At 38.5% G+C, this 18445-nt stretch overlaps 3 protein-coding genes across 3 annotated transcripts in view; all 3 read right to left on the reverse strand.

The window, feature by feature from the left end:
* Positions 1-637, reverse strand: part of si:ch1073-429i10.3 — a 6891-nt gene extending 6254 nt beyond the window's left edge. Inside the window, exon 1 of the mRNA NM_001366916.1 lies at positions 538-637. The gene's annotated coding sequence lies outside the window, so the exon portion shown is untranslated. The remainder of the gene's footprint in view (positions 1-537) is intronic.
* Positions 638-2968: 2331 nt separating this feature from the next.
* On the reverse strand, positions 2969-8037 carry h3f3b.1 (H3 histone, family 3B.1). Its single transcript, NM_001017599.2, has 4 exons — positions 7913-8037; positions 6355-6498; positions 5926-6079; positions 2969-3684 (listed from the first exon to the last, which is right to left on the reverse strand). Exons 2-4 carry the CDS (start codon positions 6480-6482, stop codon positions 3556-3558), a joined length of 411 nt encoding a protein of 136 aa, NP_001017599.1. The 5' UTR covers positions 6483-6498; positions 7913-8037; the 3' UTR covers positions 2969-3555.
* Positions 8038-10056: 2019 nt separating this feature from the next.
* si:ch1073-429i10.1 lies at positions 10057-17620 on the reverse strand. Its single transcript, XM_002664757.8, has 11 exons — positions 17576-17620; positions 16732-16822; positions 15264-15448; positions 15117-15171; positions 14810-15007; positions 14624-14727; positions 13759-13878; positions 13492-13660; positions 13048-13128; positions 12349-12471; positions 10057-10298 (listed from the first exon to the last, which is right to left on the reverse strand). Exons 1-11 carry the CDS (start codon positions 17603-17605, stop codon positions 10138-10140), a joined length of 1317 nt encoding a protein of 438 aa, XP_002664803.1. The 5' UTR covers positions 17606-17620; the 3' UTR covers positions 10057-10137.
* Between the last annotated feature and the right edge of the window lie 825 nt (positions 17621-18445).

An 18445-nucleotide genomic window follows, 5' to 3' on the forward strand; every position in this document is an offset into this window, starting at 1 on the left:
TACCTGATAAACATATTTAGGTTTCTAAGCGCTTCAAACAGCGAGTTCGTCTTGTCAATCGACTCTCTAAGCCCATCCTCTGATATTAATATTCATAGGCCGACTAATCATTTCGCAAGAAATCGAGCAGACGGTCAGCGCAAGCTCCGCCCCTCAGCTGCGAACATCATGGCGCCTGTTTGATGCGCACCGAAAACTGAGGCAGAAAAGATGCGAACAAACGACTAAACTTCGACAATTTCACCGCGAAACACCGATTTATTCCCGGTAGCCGCACCCGAACACAAAAGAGGAGACACTGGGGAAACGTTTTCACCTGTTTACAGCAGGACACGAGGCTTTTGTGTGTGTTTTTAGCGTTTTTGAATGTCCGTGTGTTTTATGTTTGGATCTCGAGCAGCGCGCGCTTCAGTTTCTCTCACAGAAACCGAAAACACGCAAAATCACACAGAGAAGCGCAGATTCTTGCGCTTTTCTGACTTAAACAGCCGCCAAATCTTACACTTTTCCCCATTCACACTCCTATATTGATCTTACCTGCGCTGAAGGTGTTTTTCTGAGTGTTTTTACTTGAGCTTCAGTGTTATTTACCGTCTCTCGCGCACAATGGCAGCGGAAATGCGCCAATCAGCGGCTCCCACAATGCAACGCGGCGCTCACCAAAACACGACACATTCATGCTTGATAGTTCATAATATTTAGATCTCAGTCATAATATCAGACAGTAAACACGCCATCACCGCCGGACAGCAGACACGCGATAAGCTGGTAATTTATTATTATGGTCATTTACAGTTTTCATCATTCATTATGATTTACAAGGGTCTGACACCCAACATTAAGTTTAATATACAGCTACATATGTTCACCCATAAACACAATTTACTGTCATAAAAATAATATTGGAATTATGTGTAAACTATTAAAAATATTTAGTTTCTGGTATATCATATAAAGTGTAATCATGTATTTTACATGTATATGTTTGTTCATTTAATTTATCCTTATCGTTTTACTTCGTTTTAATGTTTTCATTTTCTACTATTTATATTCAAATTTCATTTTTGAATAATTATAATAAAATTATAGGATTTTATAAGTTAAAGCAGTCTTTATTTTACATTATTAGAGGTGTAATCCTGTTAAAAAGAGCACTGAATAAGTTGACACCGTTTTATAATTGCCTATTTACATTGTAGAAATACATTTAGTGTTTTTGTGTTGTTTTTAATTGCTTTATGGTAACGAATTTGTATTTCATTTATATAATTTGTAAAATATTAAATAAAATGTGTTTCTAATAGTTAATTTAATGCTGTCAAAGCAATTTAAACCTATTCCTATTTTATTTATTTTTGTTATTGTAACTAATTCAAACCTCATTTTATATTTATTTAATTACATTTTAAACAATATTTAAATATTTGTTCTTACTGTTAACATTGAAATTACTTTTCATTATTAGAGGTGTAATCCTGTTTGTTAAATATTGTTTTTGGTGTGGAAACAAACAACCAACATTTTGAGCACTCATCCTGCACTCAGGGGTGTGTTCATGCAAACACTTTCCAATCAGCTGGGGCTGGAACATAAACCTCAGAAGGGCATCTCGGTGGCGCAGTGGGTAGCACGATCGCCTCACAGCAAGGTCGCTGGTTCGAGCCTCAGCTGGGTCAGTTCAGTTGTCATGTCTGTGTGGAGTTTGCATGTTCTCCCCGTGTTGGCGTGGGTTTCCTCTGGGTGCTCTGGTTTCCCACAAAGTCCAAACACATGCGTGATAGGGGAATTGGGTAAGATACATTGTCCGTAGTGTATGTGTGTGAATGAGTGTATGGGTGTTTTCCAGTGATAGGTTACAGCTGGAAGGGCATCCGCGGCATGAAACATATGCTGGATAAGTTGGTGGATCATTCCACTGTGGCGACCCCTGATTAATAAAGGGACTAAGCCAAGAAAAAAATGAATGAATGATAGTTGGTGGTTCATTCCGCTGTGGCGACTACTGATTAATAAAGGGACTAAGCCAAGAAAAAAAATGAATGAATGATAGTTGGTGGTTCATTCCGTTGTGGCAACCCCTGAATAACAAAGGGAATAAGCCCAATAGAAAATGAATGAATGATAGTTGGTGGTTCATTCCGCTGTGGCAACCCCTGATTAATAAAGGGACTAAGCCAAGAAAAAAATGAATGAATGATAGTTGGTGGTTCATTCCGCTGTGGCGACTACTGATTAATAAAGGGACTAAGCCAAGAAAAAAAATGAATGAATGATAGTTGGTGGTTCATTCCGTTGTGGCAACCGCTGAATAACAAAGGGAATAAGCCCAATAGAAAATGAATGATAGTTGGTGGTTCATTCCGCTGTGGCAACCCCTGATTAATAAAGGGAATAAGCCAAAAGGTAAATGAACGAATGATAGTTGGCAGTTCATTCAGCTGTTGCAACCCCTGAATAACAAATGGAATAAGCCCAATAGAAAATGAATGAATGATAGTTGGTGGTTCATTCCGCTGTGGCAACCCCTTATTAATAAAGGGACTAAGCCAAGAAAAAAATGAATGAATGATAGTTGGTGGTTCATTCCGCTGTGGCGACTACTGATTAATAAAGGGACTAAGCCAAGAAAAAAAATGAATGAATGATAGTTGGTGGTTCATTCCGTTGTGGCAACCGCTGAATAACAAAGGGAATAAGCCCAATAGAAAATGAATGATAGTTGGTGGTTCATTCCGCTGTGGCAACCCCTGATTAATAAAGGGACTAAGCCAAAAGGTAAATGAACGAATGATAGTTGGCAGTTCATTCAGCTGTTGCAACCCCTGAATAACAAATGGAATAAGCCCAATAGAAAATGAATGAATGATAGTTGGTGGTTCATTCCGCTGTGGCAACCCCTGAATAATAAAGAGACTAAGCCAAGAGAAAAATGAATGAGGTGTAATCCTGCGTAAAAGACAGCACTGAATAACAGTTCAACACCAATTTATTGTTCAATTCCCTATTCGTGTAGTACAAAGTTTTTTAGACTTACACACATACAAAAACAAAGCAAACATGATCACCTCGTGATAAAAACCATGAAAGGGTGTAGAAAAAACCTGAGCGAGTGTCTACCTACATAATCTCTCACTAAACAACTCAAGAAGAAATATATCAAATGGTATAAAACAGATACAGTCTGTCGTCTGCTGCTACATCATATGCTCATCGATAACACACAAACAAAACCAACATCAAAATCACAAGCGGGACACAATCCCAGAATGCATCGCTGAGATCGCAGATGCCGATCTGTGCTTCTCAGGAAAAACAAAAGGAGAATAAATCAAATACAAGCACTCGAACGATACATGATGTTTCGCACGCATCCAGTGAGGAGTTTAGCACCTGAAACCAGTCCGTTGTATTCAGAATAAAGAGCAGAAGTGATGTTCAGTGTCTGTAGTTTATCATCCTGAGGGCCAAAGCTCCTGTACTGAGAAGAGGAGGAGCACAAAAACAACACTAATATAAAGAGGAGACACACACACAGAGAGAGAGAGAGAGAGAGACTCAGGCTCGTTCTCCGCGGATGCGGCGCGCCAGCTGGATGTCTTTGGGCATGATGGTCACACGCTTGGCATGGATGGCACACAGGTTAGTGTCCTCGAACAGACCCACCAGATACGCCTCGCTGGCCTCCTGAAACACACACACACAGACATGAGTCACATGACCACAAAAACGATTTGAGTTTCAGAGATACTGTCATATCAGACGCCCTAGTTTTTCACGATTCCGTAAATCGCTGAATCCAACGCAAAACCAAGAAAAAGTCGGACATTTTTTTGATCCTGCAAAATTCTTGCCTAAATGCAAAATAATTGCAAAAAATGTAAATAATCTGATAAAACATAAAATTCTAAACCATATAATAATCACATCATATTTATTTCAGTTTGCAATTTATTGTTTGACAATGTATAACGCATCGTATGCATCAAAAAATGACATCTCCCCAGCGCCCTCGCAATCAATTCACTCGCACCCCCTCCCGCGAGCCATAATTATAATGCATGTGCAAACATCATTCACATATTACTTGCTGCGTTTAAAGTGCGTATAATACAGTGGAACATAAATATACAGCTAATGTGACGGGTGTTGAGAGTTTATTAATGTATGTCACTAATAGCCCCTCCTTTTAATTTTTGTGTTTTGTTTTGCATCAATTTGTTTAGAAATATGTTTGATTTAGGTTTTACTTTTTTTTGTGTTGTTTATTGAAAATAGTTTTATTTGTTTGGCGTTACGTCACTTCCGGTTGCGACGCTGCATTCTCAGTCTGCATTGAGTGCGCTGAGGAGAGGTGGGGAAATTTACAAGCGAAATCATCTCTACTAATTGTGCTGTTTTCTGATCTATCCGGTCTGCTCTGTCCTGACACTTGAGTGACAAGTCTCATTTATGGCTCCTAAACTCTGAAATAGCCTACATGATAACATCCGAGGCTCAGACACACTCTCACAATTCAAAACTAGATTAAAAACCTATCTTTTTAGTAAAGCATACACTCAGTGCCTCACTTAGTGGGCTTCCACACAGGTTTCTGCATCTCGTTTATATACACTATGAACAGCAGCTATGCTAATTATTCTCTATTTTCATCTGGGGATACTCATCCCGAGGCTTTCAGACTATGCAGCGCTACTGATTTGATTCAAGTCTAGCGACGAGATGATCTTAAGGATTCTATAATCCTGGACCAGGCCGTATCCTGAGCAGCGGCTGTGGTGGTCATGGAGGAGTGGAGAGCATGAGACTGATTCCTGTGACGCTCCAGGGACAGATGAGTCTTCTCTGAGACCCAGCTTCCAGCCTCCGCCGCTGAGACTGCAGCTCTGCACTAACTGTAAATCCTCTTCCACTGTCGGTAAGCGTGAGTGATAGCCTACTTGCCTTTGTCGTACATACAGTAAATCCTGCTTCGCAAAGCCAAGTTCGCAGAGCCCTGACGGTGTGGTTGAGTCGAGCATCGAGTACGTTTACATGGACACCATAAGGCATCCTGCGGGTTGGATTCAGAAGGGCACTTCTTTGTCAGACGCTCAACAGTTTGACTTTCATTCACCCTCATTATAATTAAAAAGCACCAGCTCCATTTTATTTGCATACATTTTAGTCGAATGCTGTAACTCTACAGGTGCCTGATAGTTGAATGTGGAGCCGACATTAATCAGATTCCCTCTGGTGAACACATAAAAATCCTCATCATAATTTACTCGAGTGTACTTCGGCACTGACCGAATTGAAGGACATTATTTGTGCTTTATGTGTGTGCCTAATATTATGACCTGCTTAAACTCCTAAACAAGTTCGTTTCACAGAAATTAGAGTTATTAGGCCTTCCTTAATCCCCACCGTTTTAGATCTTGTCTTGACAAGACTAAAATAAAGAAGCTTTATTTTTATGATTTGCATCATTGTGTCAGATTGCACACCTAACATAGTAGGCTACCTAACATGGTAAATAACTTAAGATTATATGTATATCTTACATGTATCTTACATAACTTTTTATATTTAAATATACATATATTTTACTGCAAAATTGTCCGCAAATTTCTGGGAATTACCACTACAAAATCATTATCGCGACAAATTACAAAATAATGATGAAAAACTAGGGGCTCTGCATGATTCATTGGTTATTATTAGTGCTGCAGGATACTGGGAAAATCTGCAATATGTGATGATGATATTGATGATAATATCCCTAGAAAGTATTTGATTTTGATAGCTAGAAATCATTTATTTGTGTAATGATATTAAAATAAACAGATGAAATATATTCAGATTAACAAAAACTGTGCAAACATTTGGTCTTTTTTTAAACATTATGAATATGAATTAAGAAATAAATCAAATGTGTGTCTGTCAGACCTGCAGGGCTCCGATGGCGGCACTCTGGAAGCGCAGGTCGGTCTTGAAGTCCTGTGCGATCTCTCGAACCAGACGTTGAAAGGGAAGCTTGCGGATCAGCAGCTCAGTGGACTTCTGATAACGACGGATCTCACGCAGAGCCACGGTCCCGGGCCTGCACACACACACACACACACACACACACACACAGTGTTAACACAGCTCTATGTGTTACAGACTATGACTGCACAACATGTAGAAAAATAATCGTTATCATGACAATATATGCAATATCCATATCACTATGGCGATAATAATAATAATAAAATATCCATACCGTTATCATGATAATAATATATGCAATATCCATATTGTTATTATGATAATAGCATCAACATCATTATGACGATTATTATGATAATCAAATATGAAATAGCAGCTGAGCTTCACCTGTAGCGATGGGGCTTCTTGACTCCTCCAGTAGAGGGCGCACTTTTACGGGCCGCTTTAGTCGCCAGCTGCTTACGAGGAGCTTTTCCTCCAGTCGATTTACGAGCGGTTTGCTTAGTACGGGCCATGTTGACACACACTCACCTGAAAATCAACACACACACACACACACACACACACACACACACACACACACACACACACACACACACACACGACATGAAATAATACATGAAACACAATAACAATGCTCACTTGCCCAGAACACACACGATCAGCCATCAGTCGGTAATTCGTTATTTTGGTAATTTGCTATATTCGTAATGCATGATGATATCTTTTAGACTCCTAAATATGACTATTAGCATGTGAGTGACACCCAACAATAAAAAAATAATAATAAAAATTTGTAAAAAATTAAAATCGCAATAGATTTTCATGCATAAACCCAAATTATTTTAACGAAAGTTAATAATAATTTAAATGTAACCGAACTCGGGACGCCATGAGCACCGGAGTGCATGTGCCGATGCAACAACCACTATACTTAAAACAATTCTTGTATATGGATACTATTTGTTGACTAAAATTTTCATTTGGGATGCTCTAATGCACTTTTAAGTAGTATAACCAGACACTATTTCTGAAGTGTATATTGTAAATTCACATTTAAAGAGTAAATACGTGATATAACCAGGTAAAAAAATAAATAAACCAGTCCCTTGAGAATTGACCAAGTTCAATGGTTCAGATGACAATTTTAGAAGAGATCTGTGCATTTTCAGATTTTCCACAGCAAGATTTAAAGCAAATAACACTATATGTTTGGTAAAAAGAGGTCACAAAATCATTTTAAAGTCATCTCAGGTGACAAATGTTAAAGAAAATGTTGATATTGAACTGAAATGCAGTTATAAATGTTCAAATATTGTATTCTAAAAAGCGTTTGAGTGTGTGTTTTTACAGTAAAGTAGTGTACTGTGCTGTTCTCACTCTTGTTTACACTGACGCTTTACTTGCATTAATTGTCAGACCAGTTTCTCGGGACTTCCCATGGATTTTAGTGACATCTGTCTATCAACATGTTCCCCGCCTATAAACAGGCTCTATCGACCAATCAGGCGTGGCTTCAGCTACTCCGCACCAATCAGCGCTCAGAGTGCCGATCTAGCCCCGCCCCTCTCAGAAGATGACATAATGGCTGCTTGAAATTTAAGAGAAGAGGCAAAATAGCAGTTTAACGCGCTTCGACCAAACCACGCGATTTAAAGCGTGTTACCATCAGCATAAACCACATCTACCGTCATACATCAGTAGCACACACTTATAACTGCTTACTGACTAAATGACAGCGAGGAAAAGTGTGAGATTGAGTTTAATTCATCGAATGAACGCGAAAGACACGCAGTGCGCGCTCGACGAAGATCCTCATTCCAGATCGAGGCGCTTTTCGCGGTTTTACCTCAATATAATGATGCTGTTTTTAACGACTGCCGAGAAGTGGACTCCTGACAACATCTCCGGGGCTGTGTGAAGTGTGTAGCCGAAAGAAACTCACCTGTTGACGGATATAGAAGCGTGTTTTATTCCGCTGCGGCGTTTTCAGCTGCTGAAAGAGAGTTTGAGGCGAAATGGCTGATATTTCCCATCATACACCGCGCCTCTGCTCCTCAACGGTTGTTGCTAGAAGGGATACAGCTGCGGTCGGAAGTTAACGAGTATTATTTATAGAATTATCCATTGATTGTATTTTATTAACGTCTGCCTTAACCCTCACAGTAATGTAAAACAGTCATTATACCGAGTATTATTAATATTTATTAAATAACTCAATAACATGTTTTTTTTATTTACGTCCCGACCCTTTATAGTAACAAAAAACAGAAATAATACTGAGAATTAATTATTTATTAAATAACTCATCAAATTGTATTTTATTAACATCTACCCCAACTCTCACAGTAATGTAAGAACAATAGGCTAATTATACAGAATTTTGTATATTATTTATCCATTATTTGTGTTTAATTAACGTCAACACACCCACCACAACCCTCACAGTAATGTTAAAACAGTAATTATACAGAGTATTATTCATATTATCAGTTAAATTACCCAATAAATTGCATTTTATGAGTGCGTATGTGTTCATGTGTGTATCCACAGCTGTATCCCTTCCAGACTCGACCCCTCAGCATAGACAGTTTTGTGTTTCTCAGGACCAGTTGGTTTTAATAAGTTACAAAGTAACTAGTAACTAATTAAATTACCTTTCTACTGAAAAGGTAAAGTAGGGATTACTTTTTAAAAAGTAATCTAATTACAGTTACTAATCATCAGAGCCATGTATGGCCAATATTTTAGCTATCTCTGTGCAGAAATTTGTGGAAAAAAATTTGTGGATTGATGCTGAATGATTTTGGGTCTCGGGAGTATATAACTAAAGACTTAAAACACTAAATACAAAATAATAACTTTGTAACTTTAGGGTTTACAGTGCAAATCCAATTAGATCCTCTTGTTTAATGAACAAATCATATATCTACTGAAAGAGAGAATATATTGCTGTATTGTAAATAAATCATATAAACATTTGCATGCAAGTTAATAGAACTTCTAAAATTAATGTATAAACTGAATAAATATATCTGTACGCATATTTGAATAAGTAATCAAACACTCTCAATAATGGGCTAAAGTAATCTGTGGATTATGTGGGCCTACTTATGTACTGTAACAAATCCAAAAGGGTAGATAAAGTAAATGTTCACACAATAATCACTATTTACTGTTCCTCAAGTGGCACCAAACTTCTTATGAGTTTCCTTTTTCTGTCGAACCCTAAAGGAGAGCTTAAAACCTGTAATCGTTGATCTCCACTGAAGAAAAAACAAATACTGTTGAAGTCAATGGTTACAGGCTTCCAACATTCTTCAAAATATCTTCTTTTGTGTTTAAGAAATGTTTATGTTTGGGTGATTTGAACGTCTCTGTTATAATGTACAGTGAGATCTAATAATGTGCAGTCTACAAAAGAAATATCTGAAAATTGAAGCTAAAATGTTATATTATTCAAGCTTGTAACCTTCAGAAGACACTTCAGGTAAAGAACAACCACTTGTATAATTTTATTTTTAATTTCATGCTGGTTTATTGTTTTTGAAGTGCAGCTGTTTTGACCTGGTGTCCACTGAAATGAAGGTTAGTGATTATTTTTATTCTTTTACATTCATTAATTCTCCTTCGACTTAGTTCCTTATTTATCAGGGGTCGGAATATTCCAGCATATGTTTTACACAGTCGATACCCTTCCAGCTGCAACCCAGTACTGGGAAACACCCATACACACTCTCACACATACACTACGGCCAGTGTAGTGGATCAGTTCCCCTATAGCGCATGTGTTTGGACTGTGGGGGAAACCGGAGCACCCGGAGGAAACCCACGCCAACACGGGGAGAACATGCAAACTCCACACAGAAACACCAACTGACCCAGCCGAGACTCGAACCAGTGACCTTCTTGCTGTAAGGCCACATTTCTAACCACTGAGCCACGGTGTCGCCCTTTATTCTTTCTATTTGGTCTAATTAAAGCTTTAAGAACAGGAGAAATATATTTAATTAATTTTTTTCTGAAAGTCTAAAGGGTTTAATCCAGAAAAGCCATGGCTGCTTTAGGATAAGAATAGCAGATCATCAGTTTTCTTCAGTATGTTAAGTATGGATTTATTAAAATGGTTGATTTTCTACAGCACTATCCTGTGACATCATCATCAGAGAGTTAGTATATATAGGGCAGCAGTTTATACGGCACTCGGCGACAGTATTCCCGCCAGGCGTCTCCATGCTTCTTCAAGCAGGATTCTTCAATCTCATTGGCTCGTTGCCTCAGTAAATGAAAGCACTGCAGCGCTGGCAAATACGGCAAAACGCTGGTGAAGCCTGGATGACAAAAACAAACCAGGTAAGTAATTTATTTACTGGCAGAGCTTGTTAGCAGAGGATCTAGCTCAGATTGCAAAAACCAAGTACTTGTAATTTGAGTAAACTACTTTTTAAAATACTCGTAATCAGATTACAGTTACTTTATGGATTACATGATTACATATTTACACAATGGCAGTAAGCTGTTCATTTTCACTTTTATTTAGCATTTATATTGTGTCATACACATTAGTGATTCTTCAGGTTTGCGATGCTTCTAAAGTTTAAAGATCATTTTTATTTCTATCAGTCAAAATAGCACAAGATTATTCAATAGATGTGGTCATGAGGGTTAGCATGAAAGTAATCCAAAAGTAGTCAGATTACATTACTATAAAAGTGCAATAAAAGTAACAAAATGTAATCCAAAAGTAGTCAGATTAACGTATCATAACCCCTGGGAATGCCTCTGGATCCCCCCAGAGGAGCTGGAGGAAGTGTCTGGGGTTCTCTCCTAAGACTACTGCCCCCACGACCCGGCCCCGGAAAAGCGGCAGAACATGAATGAATAATTCAAAAGTAGTTAACTTGTGTTAAACTAAATGTGTAATGAAAAAATCTAAATGTAATCCAAAAGTACTCTGATTATGTTACCCTAAATATATAATACATATAATACAAAAGCAGTCAAATTATGTTTACATAAATGTATAATAAAAGTAATTTAAAAGTAATACAAAAGTAGCCAGATTACATTACCCTATATATATAATAAAAGTAATCTAAATGTAATCCAAAAGTAGTCAGATTACATTACCCTAAATGTATAATAAAGGTAATTAAATGTAATCCAAAATACTCTGCATTACACTAATTGTATAATAAAAGTAATCACATGTAATCCAAAAGTAGCCAGATTACATTACCATAAATGTGTAATAAATATAATCTAAATGTAATCCAAAAGTAGCCAGATTGATGTATCATAAATTGCTAGTAAAAGAAATCCAAAAGTAATCTGCTTACATTACCCTAAATGTATTATAAAAGTAATATAAATGCAATCCAAAAGCAGCCAGATTACATTACCATAAATATATAATAAAAAGTAATCTAAATGTAATCCAAGTAATCAGATTACAGTGCCATAAAATTGCAATAAATATAATCTAAATGTAATTCAAAAGTAGTCAGATTAATGTATCAAAAATTGCTAATTAAAGTAATCCAAAAGTAGTTAACTTGTGTTAAACTAAATGTGTAATGAAATAATCTAAATGTAATCCAAAAGTACTTTGATTACGTTACCCTAAATATATGATAAATATAATCCAAAAGCAGTCAAATTGTGTTTAATAAAAGTAATATGTAATAAAAGTAATCTAAATGTAATCAAAAGTAATCAGATTACATTATCATGAAAGTAGTTAAATCCAAAAGTAGTCAGATTATTACCCCAATTGTGTATTAAATGTAATCTGATTGCAATCCTTCTTTAGTCAGATTATGTTACCATAAAAGTAATCTAAATGTAATCCAAAAGTACTCTGCTTACGTTACCCTAAATATATAATAAAAGTAATCCAAAAGTAATCAGATTACATTACCATAAATGTATAATAATATAATCTAAATGTAATCCAAAAGTACTTGGATTGCATAAATATAAATGTATAATAAAAGTAATCTAAATGTAATCCAAAAGTACTCTGCTTACGTTACCCTAAATATATAATAAAAGTAATCCAAATGTGATCTAAAAGTACTCTGCATAACTATAAATGCATAATAAAAGTAATCTAAATGTAATCCAAAAGTAGTCAGATTACATTACCATAAATGCATATTAAAAGTAATCTAAATGTAATCCAAAAGTAGTCAGATTACAGTACCATAAATGTGTAATTTTACAGATTATATTGCCAACTACATGTCTTGTCATGTAATTTGTAATTAGTAAATGATAACAATTCTTAGGTAATCCAGCCAGCAGTCTGATAAAAGCTTTCAAGATGAATATTCTGACCGTTTTCCCAGCTGCAGGGATTGCTGATAAACACAGACGTACCGCAGGGCAGACACCAGGCCAACATCATCATCACGTCTCCTAGATAGTTAGGGTGTCGAACCCATCCGAACCATCCCGACACCAAGAGACTCTTTCCTGATGGGCTGCGGATTGTGCTCAGACCTTCAGGAGAGACAGAGATTGCTATTACACCTGCGCACACACACGCATCCTAAATCTGATACATGGAAATATATGCAAATTACAAGTAACATACAAGATCATTTAGGATTTAACATATATATGCGTCATATGCAACACATTTAGACATATTGCAAAAATGGACATTTACATATTCTTTGTACAAATATGAACACATATATAACATTATAGCTGTTATATCTCACTGCACTGTATATGTATATATTTGTAATTCAAGAAAAAAAAATATACATATATATATATATATATATATATATATATATATATATATATATATATATATATATATATATATATATATATATGTGTGTCCTTTTGCCAAATTTTGAAATATATGTTGCATGAATGACATATTTAATATATGTGATATCCAAATATTGATTGTTCTATTTGTAATTAGCATATATTGCCATATTTCAGATTTCTATGTGTGAATAAATCAAGTTAGGAGTGAATAAAGTTCAGTTCTTGATCTGCATTTGTGTTTAAATGGAACAAACATGAATCAGGATGAGAATATGAAGACGATGCACATACCAGCGTATGCCGGATCATCTGGATTTTTGCGGAAACCATCTTTCTGCTCGTTGGACAGGTAGTAAATCAGGAAGCCAACACCTGTCAGTAAATAATGATCACTACATTATAATCACAGGTGTCTACATGATATTTTAAAGTGTCCTAATGTTGTGCTGGAGTCCCCTAAAACAGGTTTGCATTAAATATGTATTATTGATTAATTGAAATATGAATCAGTTTGGAGCTTAAGCCCCTCCCCCTCTATAAGTCAACTCTGCTCTGATTGGTTGGTCAGCTGGCCCAGTCAGTTTTGATTGGATTTTTGAAAAATGCCCACTTGAGAGTGTTGTGGGCATGCATTATGCAAATGAGCTGCTTTGATTGTGTTGAAGTAGATCAGGAAATTAAACGACTCATTAAAGTGATTCAGAGCAGACTCTAATTAATGAACATTGTTCTCACCGAACAGCAGGCAGATGGGCACGGCGGACAGGAAGTGGATGTGATTGGGCCTCTGAAGCAGGAAGTAAACAGGAAGATTGGAGAAGAACGGGATCCAGATGAACTCGCCCAGAATCATGATGAAGCCGATGGGCTCCTCTGTGAACTCTTTAGTGGTCAACACTGATCCCTAATTAATATATCAGCACATCACACACACAGCAGAGGGGACACATTTAAGTACATCACACACACACACACACACACACACAGCTCTGCATAACTGACCTCGTCAATAAGGAAGTCCAGAATATAGATGAGCTGGAAGAGAACGACGAGCAGCAGAGAGAGAGAAACAGATCCCTCCATCTCTACAGCTGACAGCAGATACAGCACATTCATCACTGCCTGCACACACACACACACACACACACACACACACACCTGTAAACACTCGGTTTTGATAAACCACTCACACACACTCAATTCAGAAGAATCATTTGCACACACTCGATTCAGAAGAATCATTTGCACAAACTCCATTCAGAAGAATCATTTGCACACACTTGATTCAGAATAATAATTTGCACACACTCCATTCAGAAGAATCATTTGCGCACACTCCATTCAAAAGAATCATTTGCACACACTCCATTTAGAAGAACTGCACACACTCGATTCAGAAGAATCATTTGCACAAACTCCATTCAGAAGAATCATTGGCACACAATCGATTTAGAAGAACTGCACACACTCGATTCAGAAGAATCATTTGCACAAACTCCATTCAGAAGAATCATTGGCACACAATCGATTTAGAAGAATTGTTTGCACACACTCAATTCAGAAGAATCCTTTGCACACACTCAATTCAAAAGAACCGTTTGCACACACTCGATTCAGAGGAACCATTTGCACACACTCGATTCAGAAGAACCATCTGCACACACTCAATTCAGAAGAATCATTTGCACACACTCCGTTCAGAAGAATCATTTGCACACACTCGATTCAGAAGAATCGTTCGCACACACACGATTCAGGAGAATCGTTTGCACACATTTGATTCAGAAGAATCATTTGCATACCCTAGATTCAGATAAACCATTTGCACACTTGATTGAGAAGAAGAAGCGTTCACACACACACTCACCCAGCCAATGAACCCAATCCTGACCATCACGAAGTGTTTGACATCGATGAGGCCGAGACGAGGATCCATTTTCTGGCCCAGAACAAACTGCAGCAGCGGCTTTGCTGAAGAACACACACAGATGATATGTGCAAGCTTGTATATGTATTTGTGTGTGTGTGCGTGTGTGTGTATGCGCAGCTGTACCTGTGTGGTCGTAATGTACATGTGTGCAGGAGTGTGTGTGTGGAGGGCTCAGGAACAGCATCAAGCTGAGCATCAGAGCGACGGCGGCTCCAGCGCTGATCAGAGAGAAGACCCGCTCACTGACGGCAGCGGCACGCAGAACACCACAGAACCACACACCCAGCAGCAGGAGGAGGGTCACAGAGAATGCACACAGACCTACACATACAAGCACACACACGCGCGCACACACACACTATACAGTTATGACAGTTCTTCAGGATGTAGTGGTCCTTCAGTGGTGTGTGTGTGTGTGTGTTTCTTGTACCATTGAGTTTGTATTTTAACGGTTTTCCGTTCGGGCCGATCTTCCCTTCTGTCTCCTGCATGTACACAAGCACAGACTCAATAACCCAGACTGATCCAACACACTAGAGCAGTGTGTGTGTCTGTGTGTGTGTGTGTGTGGACTCACCTGTCCAACAGGTAAATAATAGAGCGCCACCTGCAGGACAGTAAAGGACAGCAGCACACACACTGACCACCAGTCCCAGATGGAGGATCCAGAGCTGAGCAGAACCCAGGAGGAGGAGGAGGAGTGGCAGGCATCCAGCAACTTGATGAGGGAGACAGTCAACAACACACACACCCCTGACAGGTCTACATACACACACACACAAACACACAAAAGCATATGCACGCACAAACATGTGTACAAACACACATGCGCACATACATATGCATATACACACATATAAACACATGCATGCACACATACAAGCACACACATACACACACAGACATATACACACATGCATGCACACATACAAGCACACACATACACACACAGACATATACACACATGCATGCACACATACACACACAGACATATGCACACATACATACACACACACACACGTACATACATGTGCACACATGCACATACACATGCGTGCACACATACATAAGCATATACACACACACATACAAACACACACACATACATGCGCACACACACACACACACATGCATGAACACATGTGCACGCACATATGTACACACACATGCACACATACATACAAACGTATATATGCATTTACACACACACATACACACACGGACATATGCATATACACACATGCACGCACACAGACATACATATGCATACACACATACATGCATATATACACACATGCACACACACACACAGACATTTGCATATACACACATGCGCGTGCACACACACACAAACATGCATACACCCACATGCATGTATACACACACACACAGACATATGCATATACACACATGCACGCACGCACACACACACATACATATGCATGCATAAACACACACACACACACACACACAAACACACAGACAGACATATGCATACACACACACAAACACACACACAAACAGAAATATGCATACACACAGACACACATACACACACACACACATATGCACACACACAGACATATGCATACACACACACACACACACACACACACACACACACACACACATGCATACACACACACATGCATATATACACACAGACATATGCATATACACACATGCACGCACACACACACACGCACACATACACATACATATGCATGCAAACACACACTCACACACACAAACACACAGACAGACATATGCATACACACATGCACACACAGACACACAGACATACAAATGCATACACACACACAAACACAGACAGAAATATGCATACACACAGACACACACACACACACACAAATAATTTAGCAAAATATGTGGAAAATATATACTTTGATGAATAAAAAGTGAACAGTCCAGGACATACATGCAGGACATGACCTGATGCTCTGGGTGTGTGTGTGTGTGTGTGTGTGTGTGTGTGCAAGAGTGAACGCGTGCGCTGTAAGAGTGTAAACATCAGCTCTACTTACGGACGGTGTTCCATTTACTCTGGAGCTTCACCACACTCCTCCCTTCACCATCATCATCATCCTCATCAGTGAGTTTCCTGTGTCTGAGCGTCTGCAGGACAGTCAGAGATGTGAAGATGTGCACATAAACACTGCTCTTACACACTCTACACATGACTTCTGGCTTGTTTCTGATCCAAATATCTAAAAACTCCTAAATCAAGAAGCTTTTTCTAGACAAGAACAGAATTATAGTGCTGTTTTCAGAAATATTGAGTCAACGTGAAGTCTTTTTCCTTAAAACAAGCCAATTAATGATATTTCAAAGACAAAAACAAGACTATTTTGCTTGTTTTAAAGGAAAACTCACTTATTTTGACTCATTATTTCTAAAAACCCAACTGAAAAATCCAGCTTAAACCAGCCTAGGCTGGTTGACTGGTTTTAGCTGGTTGACCAGCCTGGTTCTAGAGGGGTTTTGGCCATTTCCAGCCTGGTCTTAGCTGGTCAGGCTGGAAAATGACAAGCCAAATCCAGCTAAAACCAGCTTGACCAGCCTGGTTTAAGCTAGATATAGCTGGTTTTGGCTGGACTCCCAGCTTGGCTAGGCGGGTCAAGCTGGTTTAAGCTGGTCATCTCCCAGCCTGACCAGCTAAGACCAGGCTGGAAATGGCTGGAAACCAGCCTGGAAGTGGCCAAAACCCCTCTAAAACCAGCCTAGGCTGGTTTAAGCTGGATTTTTCAGCAGGGAACATCACAATATTTTGTATTTGTCTATAAAATGCGTCTTGATTTAAGAGTTTGTTGATATTTTTGACCAGAAGCAAGACTAAAACTCTGAGTAAGAACAGCATTTCCAGCTCACCTGATGATCCTGATGGAGACTCGACATCATTGATAACCCTGCAGCAGCTCTACAAACACACACACTGAAGGTTTTTATGTGTGTGTGTGTGTGTGTGTGTGTGTTTCTCCACACGGGTTGCGAATGAAACGGTTTTTAACAGACAGCTCCAGTCTCTGCATTGTGAAAGACCTGATGAAAGAGCAGAACTGCAGCTTCAGCTCTAATAAATCCCAACACATCTCTATTAATTATATATGACAGTTTCCTTTTTGTGTTTTATATGGACGGTCACATTTTAAATTTACTACAAACTACACAGTCTACACCAGGGGTTACCAATCCCGATCCTGGAGGGCCGGTGTCCCTGCAGGGTTTAGCTCCAACTTACCTCAGCACACCTGCCTGGATGTTTCTAGTATACCTAGTAAGAGCTTGATTAGCTTGTTCAGGTGTGTTTGATTAGGGTTGGAGCTAAAATCTGCAGGACACCGGACCTCCAGGAACAAGTTTGGTGACCCCTGGTCTACACTGTAAAAGCGCTAGAGAAATTAACATGAGATGAACTGAATTATGTGGCTTTAACGAATGTAAATGTAATTATTGCATCCGCGCCAATGCTGGACACGCCATTAGTTTAAAACAAAATGTAGTTTGACACCCAGTGGTTGAACTAGGGTATTGGATTCCTGGATCAAAACAAACACAAGCACAGGTTGCCAGATTGACAACACCAACAGGAGCAAGCCTGGCTGTGGAGCCTGAAGGCTGATTGAAGTTGTTTTCTAAATAAAAGCATCAGCATGTGATATAAGGAACATTCTCCATATTACAAGGAGTTTTTGTCCTGACCAACATCTAAATATAGTATATATTAGAAATGGCTTCTAT

The sequence above is a fragment of the Danio rerio genome, chromosome 15, assembly GCF_049306965.1.
Source record: "Danio rerio strain Tuebingen ecotype United States chromosome 15, GRCz12tu, whole genome shotgun sequence".
NCBI classification, from domain to species: domain Eukaryota; kingdom Metazoa; phylum Chordata; class Actinopteri; order Cypriniformes; family Danionidae; genus Danio; species Danio rerio.

What these genes read in the sequence shown, in the direction of transcription:
- si:ch1073-429i10.1 (XM_002664757.8), bottom strand. Translation starts at nt 17,605, where the DNA reads ATGATGTCGAGTCTCCATCAGGATCATCAG. An exon ending in GAGTAAATGGAACACCGTCC is followed by an intron (nt 15,449 to 16,731) that starts GTAAGTAGAGCT and finishes GTGTGTATGTAG; the next exon opens with ACCTGTCAGGGGTGTGTGTG. An exon ending in GGATTGGGTTCATTGGCTGG is followed by an intron (nt 13,879 to 14,623) that starts GTGAGTGTGTGT and finishes GTGTGTGTGCAG; the next exon opens with GCAGTGATGAATGTGCTGTA.
- h3f3b.1 (NM_001017599.2), bottom strand. Translation starts at nt 6,482, where the DNA reads ATGGCCCGTACTAAGCAAACCGCTCGTAAATCGACTGGAGGAAAAGCT. An exon ending in AAGAAGCCCCATCGCTACAG is followed by an intron (nt 6,080 to 6,354) that starts GTGAAGCTCAGC and finishes GTGTGTGTGCAG; the next exon opens with GCCCGGGACCGTGGCTCTGC. An exon ending in CCGCCATCGGAGCCCTGCAG is followed by an intron (nt 3,685 to 5,925) that starts GTCTGACAGACA and finishes TGTGTGTTTCAG; the next exon opens with GAGGCCAGCGAGGCGTATCT.